Raw genomic sequence first — 7,756 nt, forward strand, 5'->3', positions numbered from 1 at the left:
CCCACCAGCCAATCAGAGTGAGTATGCAAATAAACCCAACCAAGATGGCTACAGCCACGGAGAAAGTAGGAATGAGCCTTGGGTTTCCAAGGCGATAGAAGAAGCCAAGCTTTCCCCTGCCTTGGCCGGCCTAAGCCTCCACTCAAGGCTACATAGTTTCAATTATAGAAGGTAAACAAATTCAAACAGAAATGGCTGCCGGCCACGGACCAAGCAGGAGGCTTGGCTCTGCTCCAGGCTACAAAGTTTCAATTGTAGAAGGTAAATATATTCCAGTACCAGTGCCTCCACTTGAGTTGCCAGGGGGCATGGCTGGCCTGCAAACCACCACAGGCCCCTCGCTCAGGCCACCCCATGCCCTAAGGGAACCCCCACCCTGATCCAGGACACCCTTCTGGGCAAACCAACTGACCCCCACCTGTGCATCAGGCCTCTATCCTATCTAATAAAAGAGTAATATGCAGATTGACCATCACTCCAACACACAATATAGCTGCCCCCATGTGGTCAAAGATCCTGCCCCCATGTGGACACAGATGGCCAGTAGGGGAGGGCAGTTGGGAGGCACCAGGCCTGCAAGGGAGGGCATTTGGAGGCGATCAAGCCTGCAGGGGATGGCAGTTAGGGGTGACCAGGCTGGCAGAGGAGGGAAGTTGGGGGCAATCGGGCTGGCAGGGGAGCAGTTAGGCATCAATCAGGCTGTCATAGGAGTGGTTAGGGGGTGATCAGGCTGGCAGGCAGAAGCGGTTAGGGGCAATCAGGAAGGCAGGCAGGCGAGTAGCTGGGTGCCAGCAGTCCTGGATTGTGAGAGGGATCCCAGATTTGAGAGGGTGCAGGCTGGGCTGAGGGACAACCCCCCCCCCCCCCCCGTGCACGAATTTCGTGCACCAGGCCTCTAGTATATATATAAAAGCTTAAGCAACCAGCCAACTGTTCAACTGGCCGACTGATAACTATGGCACACACTGACCACCAGGGGGTAGACGAACAATGCAAGAGCTGCGGTGACTTGGCAGCTGCAGTTCTCAGGTGATGCACCCAGAATCAGAGAGGAGAGAGCCTGATTCCAGGGTGCATCACCCAAGAACCGCCCTTTCACAATACTGACCCCTCAGGGGATGTCATAAAGCCGATTTCGGCCCAATACTTGCAGTCCAGGGTGAAGGACCCCACTGGTGCACGAATCTGCAGGGGAAGGCAGTTGGGGGTCATCAGGCCAGCAGGGTAGTGCACCAGACCGCTAGTGATTTTTATAAATGGATTGAGGAATGGGAAATAATAGAACTGCAGTTGACCACTTTAAAATAATTAGAATCCACCAATTCAGTTCACTAAAGTTTTCATAAATGTGTTTCAGGTTCTTGAGTCCTTTGAGCATCTGCCACCTCTCCCAGCACCACCACAATCACATCAGGAACTGGTAGACAAAGTTCGAGACACACTTCCTCCCCAGAAGACTGACCTCAAAGTGAAAAGGGTGATGAGACCCCGGGGCATTGCCCTGACTTGGAACATCGCCAAGATCAATCCTAAGTGTGCACCTGTGGAAAGCTACCACCTCTTCCTGTGCCATGAGAACCCTGGTATTAAGTTAATTTGGAGGAAAGTTGGAGAAATTAAAGCTTTACCACTCCCAATGGCCTGTACTTTATCTCAGTTTTTAGCTTCCAACAGATATTATTTTGCACTCCAATCAAAAGACATTTTTGGGCGATATGGACCATTTTGTGATATAAAAGCTATCCCTGGATTTTCTGACATTCTAGAGTAAAAGAAAAGACTTCAATAATTATATATTGTACTACATTTTGTTTTGTTTTTTTCATATTTAAGTTTTGTTTACAATGTTCTAACACTATTTGCTATCTTAAGGGCCAGTTAAGATTGTGAACCCTTTGTGTAGGGACAGTTCTCTTCCCTATGTCATAATGGCCTCTAGTTTCATGAATTTTTGATTCAATAAGTACTTCCCATGGATATGTTCCAAAACATACCTATCATGGATCCATGTCATTAAGCTGTGCTGGGTACAGTACTTTTGGTGGTGATGGAGCTGCTGCTGTCAGAAACCCTAGGATACAAGTAGCCACTATTTCCTCTGTTAACAACCAGCTTCTGGTGACCTGCTTGTGGTCAGTATAGGTGCAGGGAAAGTCAGCTCTTTACTGAGGACAGGTCATCCCAGGGGTACATCTCCACCAAGATTTTATGAAAATAAATGTCTTTACATTCTTTTGAAATTCTAAGGGCTAATAGTTTGTGTCCCTCCCTTTTTTTCTTACATAAATCATTTGGGAAAATAGTCTGGAGATTTTCCTTAAATCTGTATACTTACATGTATATAATAAAATTAGTTAAGCATTGTGTGCTGTGTACACAAAACATAGAGTATCTTTTATAAAAGCATTATCCAACCCACTATTTCAGTTGAGGAAAATTGAATTGTCTGCCTTAGATTTAAGGCTTTAATTTGCTGATTCCCTATTGCTACCCGTATTTGCTCATTCCTGGTTGCCATTATTACTTGAAGAAAGGACATAACAATAGGGACTTCAGCAGATGTGTCCTGTGCAGACCTCTACCTGAGGGAGCACCTTGGTGAAGCTATGACCAGCATATGTAGCCCAGTGAACTCAACAAGTGAACAGACTTGTAAGTATAAGTTAAGGTCCATTGGGACAAACTGTGGTATGCGAGGAAACAGAAAACTGTTAGTGTGAAAGTCTGTTGAACCTAGTGAACCGTTCAGGCCTCAGCAGGGCTGAGATTTTGAAAACTGAACAGGAAATAGTTTTCCTTGGTATTCTGTGAATGCCTTTACATTTTCAGTCATAAATAAAGCTGTTATTTTAAAGTTTCCTGTGTTTTTCCCTTCTCAAACATTGCAACTGACGGAGCCAGATTATGAACTGTGTCGGATGAGACAAGCTGCCCCCTGTGAGGTTCCATTTCCGACTTATAGCAACGGAGGGCATCCTGCAGCACAGGACAGTGGTTTCACTTTGGGGAGGATTGTCTCCTTGGGTTGATGAAGACTAATGTTCACTTGCTAAGGAAACCAAAAGACAACATAATAAACAAGATTTGGGTCTGCATCACTAGAGTGAAAGTACGTCTTCAGCTGGCAAATCTGCATGTTGATAGGCACAGTCTTAAGCAAAAGAACTCACAATAGTAGGATGAAGGAGGAAAGCTGACAGCAGGCGTCTTGGGCATAGCTCAAAAGACAATGTTTCTTACCTTTTGGAGGGGCAAGATTCTCTACTTACCTATTAGTGACACCAGAAGAGAGCCAGCCTAAGGGCAATAAAGGTCCAGTACGTAATCCAGGGAGCAAACACCTTACTCACCCTGCAAAACACTGTACTTTGGCTGGGAAAACATTATGCCTCCTTTAAGCATCAGGACCCAAATTTTGATGAAACAAATTCAGTACAATGAGAAAAGGCTATGGTGTGGCTCGTGGAATCCCTAGGGAACTGAGAGGCCCAGGCTTGGAGAATAGGCAGGGGGGGAAATACTTTGCAACAAATCCATAAAGTTTCAAAACAGTTTATGTAATTCATGTTCTGCCACATAATATGTTAAGACACTTGTCCATTTTTAAAATGGGGAAACAGGCCCAGGGAGCTTAGATGGCTTGTCCAAGTCATAGACCCAGCCCTTTCAATCCAAGCACCATGGTCCTGCATTCCCACTATATTCACCACACTAGACTCCTGGAGACTGGACAGGTGCAACAGGAAGAATTCACTGCTGTCCTCGCTGCCATGTGGCTCCACAATCAAAACCGAATTCACATCTGATGAGCTTATCCCAGGGCAGATATGGAAGCTGCCAGGTGAACAAGAAGGCAAACCTCTGGCATTTTTGGTCAATGAGGGATGCGCTTTGACCCACATAAGACAGGTGTGGTCGCTTTGTATTGTGTCCATGTCACTAAGCTGAAACCTTTCCCAAGAAGTCCTTCCCTGGCTGGTTCAAGATTAGCATGGGCCACGAGACACTGCATGAGATTCAGAATCAGAATGAAACCGCAGTCTCATTTTATGTCCCTATGGTGGATAAAGGGCATCAGCACGGCAGCTTGTAGCCGCTTGAACTGCTGGCTCATGGACCTGCAACTCCTGCATCTTTGACCAGAGCCACCTCTGCTTGTCCAAGTACAGAGCACCTATGCATGCTGCTCTGTGCTCTTCCTGTAGGCCTGTGAGTCCCATGGTTTCAAGGGCAGATACCATGACACAGTCACACTTCAGGTTTGTTCTCGCTCTTATCCACATCCATTCTTCCTTCACCACTGCCACCTGGCTGACCGCTAGTGACTCCTGGCTCAATACTAGACTTGGCACAGTTTGCATAGCCTTCTCCACCATCTCTGCCACACTGGAGAATAGGCAGGGGGGGAAAGCCTTCTAGTAGATTCCTTGTTCTATAGCTTCGATGGCTCCCTCACTGAGACCGTGAGTGTCCTCAGGCAGAGGAAGAGCAGCCTCACTCTGGAGTGTTGAATACGGCCCTAGCTTGTCCCACTGAACTACAGAGTGAGATGTGTCAGACCTTGTTCCCATAGGGCATTAATATAGGGAAGGGGCATGAGAACTAAACATAGACCAAAGTATAGCCATGCTAGATTCTGCTGCATGCCACCAGATGCAAAACTTGGTTACATCAGTCATGAGATCAAATCACAAGGAACTTACAAAATAGAGAAAATTATTTTGACGTTTCCTATTAATAGCTTGCTCATACCACAAACACTCATACTATAAAAGAAAAGAGACCACAAAATATACCTTTTAAAAGTTAAACCCAGCCCTAACCAATTTGGCTCAGTGGATAGAGCATCGGCCTACGGACTGAAGGGTCCCAGGTTCGATTCCGGTCAAGGACATGTACCTTGGTTGTAGGCACATCCCCAGTACAGGGTGTGCAGGAGGCAGCTGATCGATGTTTCTCTCTCATTAATGTTTCTAACTCTCTATCCCTCTCCCTTCCTCTCTCTAAAAAATCAATAACATATATATATATTTTTTTTTTAAAAGTTAAACCCAACGATTTTTTCCACTCTCTTCCCATTCCAGTAATTTTTCATAGGTGCTCCAAACAGATACAAACTTAACCTCTAGAGAAAGTTGAGATCTCTCCCTCTCTCTTACTCTACTAGTGAGGAGAGACTAGGACTCTGTCTGTGAAGTGGCTTTTCTTGCTTGTCCTCTTTGCTCAGTGTTCTTGCTGCCTTATTTCAAGGTTCATTCTTAAATTCTTTCCTGCATGAAGCCAAGAGCCATCTTGGTTCTGGGGTTGAGTCCCCATCAGGGACTCACCCCTCCGAAATCAGTATGAACTTCACAAACAGACCCTTGTGTCTGAAAGTTACTTCCAACACTTAACTGTAATTCAGGCAACACATTTCATCTCCTGGGCCTCCTTTGTGCTACCTCCTATATTTTGTAATAGGTTCCCTCCCACTCTTCCCTTTTTCTCTCTGGTTGCTTAACTGGTTCTGCTGGATGAGACCAAGAACCCTGATAGATATGGTGCTATAGTAGGCAGATAGGCATGAGCAGAGCAAGACAGGTACAGAATGTCACCAGGGAAGAAAGCACCTAGCAATGGATATCTAGCAACAAGCAGAACTAGGAGAGTTAAGTGTTAGAAATTATTGTTAATTAGGACCTTCTCCCTGAGGCATCCTTTCCTCAGAACTGCTCCAGTCATGCAGGTCAGATCCTCCCACTGACCTTTTCTCCACAGGCATGTAGTCATGCGGTAGGACCTCCCCTCCCCTACTTCTCCCCCACGACCCAACTCCCTTAGAGAAAAACAAGGGGGCTGGAGAAAAGCCCCATCTGACTTCCATACTGCTGGGGTTCTTGATCCAGCATCTAGAATGGTTCAGGAATCTGGAGAAGGGCTGTGTGTAGATTATTAAAGAGTCCAGAGACGAAATATAATTTTGGAAGGCATTATGGTGAGCCAGAGAAGACTTTGCTAAAGAAACCAAGTTCTCTCTTGTCTCAGGACCCCTTGCTTTTTATTAACACAAATTGTCCTAAGGCAAGGTAGATAAACACTTCAAAGGCCAGGGTTTGGTAGACAGAATCCATTGTCAGATTGGTGAATTGCCTATGGTTGTTCAGGTGTTTAGCCAGTAGGAGGCAATAACATGTAGATTAAGATGCCCTTAGCTGTCTGGCAATCATTCATGCATCCTTTTCAGGTTTGGGGAAATGCCCTCAGCCATCTCCAAATGATCCAGCCCTACTGACATGCTGAAATTTGTCAGGGACCAGCCTGACGGTTGAACCGGGCTGAGGTAGGGAGGTGGGAATTGAGAAAAGAAAGAAAGACAGGACAGCGGGATCGGGAGGGCGGTGAGTCTTCAATCGACTGCGGCTACTTTATTGACTACTCAATGCCTTTTATACACAAATACTGAATAGGAGGTCAACAAAGAGGAATGTACTCTCTGTTCTTCTTAATCTCTAAGATAAAGGAGGAAGCCAAATTCTCAGTAAATATTTACAGACTTTTGATAAGCTATGAAAGGTCTCTCTTATTCTGCTCATCTGCTGACAATAGGAATGTGCCATCAAAACAAGTTAGATCAAAACAAGTCAGGAACACTGAGTCAGCTTACACCTGGTCTCCAACAGGAATTGGCTTCTGGCACATACCAGGACAGGAGACAACAGGTCACGTCACCATAGGTCATCTAGAAGAAAGCAGTTAACCCCCTCCAATGGGTTAAAAGGAGCCCTGACACAGACCAAACAGTGAGACCATGACCCTGAAAGGACATACCTGGAAAGCTGATGAATATTCTATTGAGATCCTCCCCTGGGACCTCCCCTAAAAATCCCCACCCTTAAAAGCCCTTAGGATGGAGGACTGATCACTGCTCTCTATAGAGCACGCAGGAGCCTTTCCCCACCTCCTTCCCACAAGCCTGTTTTCCTTGCCTTTCTCATTCTCCTAAGCTCCAAGGAACCTTTTGCCTCTGTAACTTGTTCCCCAAGCCATGCATCCCAGATAGCTCACTTCTTCTATGACTCACTTCTACCTCTGTGATTTTCTAAATAAACTTTCTCTTATAGTTTGAGTCTTGGCTCTGAATTCTTTCTTAGCCAGAATTCAAGTACCAAGGTTGCTGAACTGAGGTCCAATTGCCAGTAACATTCTGTTGCCATTTCACTGTGAACAGGACCATTGTCAGAAATTTGCAAGATAACATACTTAGGACAAAGCAAGTCATTATTAGTAAGCAAGAGGCCCAATGCACAAAATTCGTGCAAGAGTAGGCCTTCCTTCCCCTGGCTGCCAACACTGGCTTCCCTCTGGCATCTGGGACCCAGCTTCCTTCCAGCTGCCAACAGGCACCCAGGACCCAGGCTTCCCTTGCAGCTCTGGCTTCATCTGGAAGGTCATCTGGTTTAATTAGCATATTACACTTTTATTATTATATATGGTAGAAAGCTAATAATAAAACCTTTATTTAGGGATAGTGGAATTAAAAATGCCTTGTTTCCCGGGTAGTTGCTAATTTACTGGAGCAAGATGGTTAGCAGGAGATAATGGCATGTCACTCAGAGTTGGCCATGGACACAATAGAAAATTATTTTTTATTATTTTTTAATTTTTTAAATAAATCTTTATTGTTCAGATTATTACAGTTGTTCCTCTTTTTTCCACCCATAGCTCCCCTCCACCCAGTTCCCACCCCACCCTCTGCCCTTACCCCCCCCCACCGCAC

At 45.5% G+C, this 7,756-nt stretch overlaps 1 protein-coding gene across 2 annotated transcripts in view; it reads left to right on the forward strand.

Annotated features, from left to right (window-relative positions):
- ATF7IP2 (activating transcription factor 7 interacting protein 2) overlaps window positions 1-2,835 on the forward strand; it is a 106,835-nt gene extending 104,000 nt beyond the window's left edge. For both annotated transcript variants that reach the window (XM_054714723.1, XM_054714724.1), the window contains one exon: window positions 1,358-2,835. In XM_054714723.1, the coding sequence (XP_054570698.1) occupies window positions 1,358-1,771 (414 nt within the window). In that variant the 3' untranslated portion in view covers window positions 1,772-2,835. The remainder of the gene's footprint in view (window positions 1-1,357) is intronic.
- The last annotated feature ends 4,921 nt before the right edge of the window (window positions 2,836-7,756 follow it).

The sequence above is a fragment of the Eptesicus fuscus genome, chromosome 4 (assembly GCF_027574615.1).
Source record: "Eptesicus fuscus isolate TK198812 chromosome 4, DD_ASM_mEF_20220401, whole genome shotgun sequence".
Classification (NCBI taxonomy): Eukaryota; Metazoa; Chordata; class Mammalia; order Chiroptera; family Vespertilionidae; genus Eptesicus; species Eptesicus fuscus.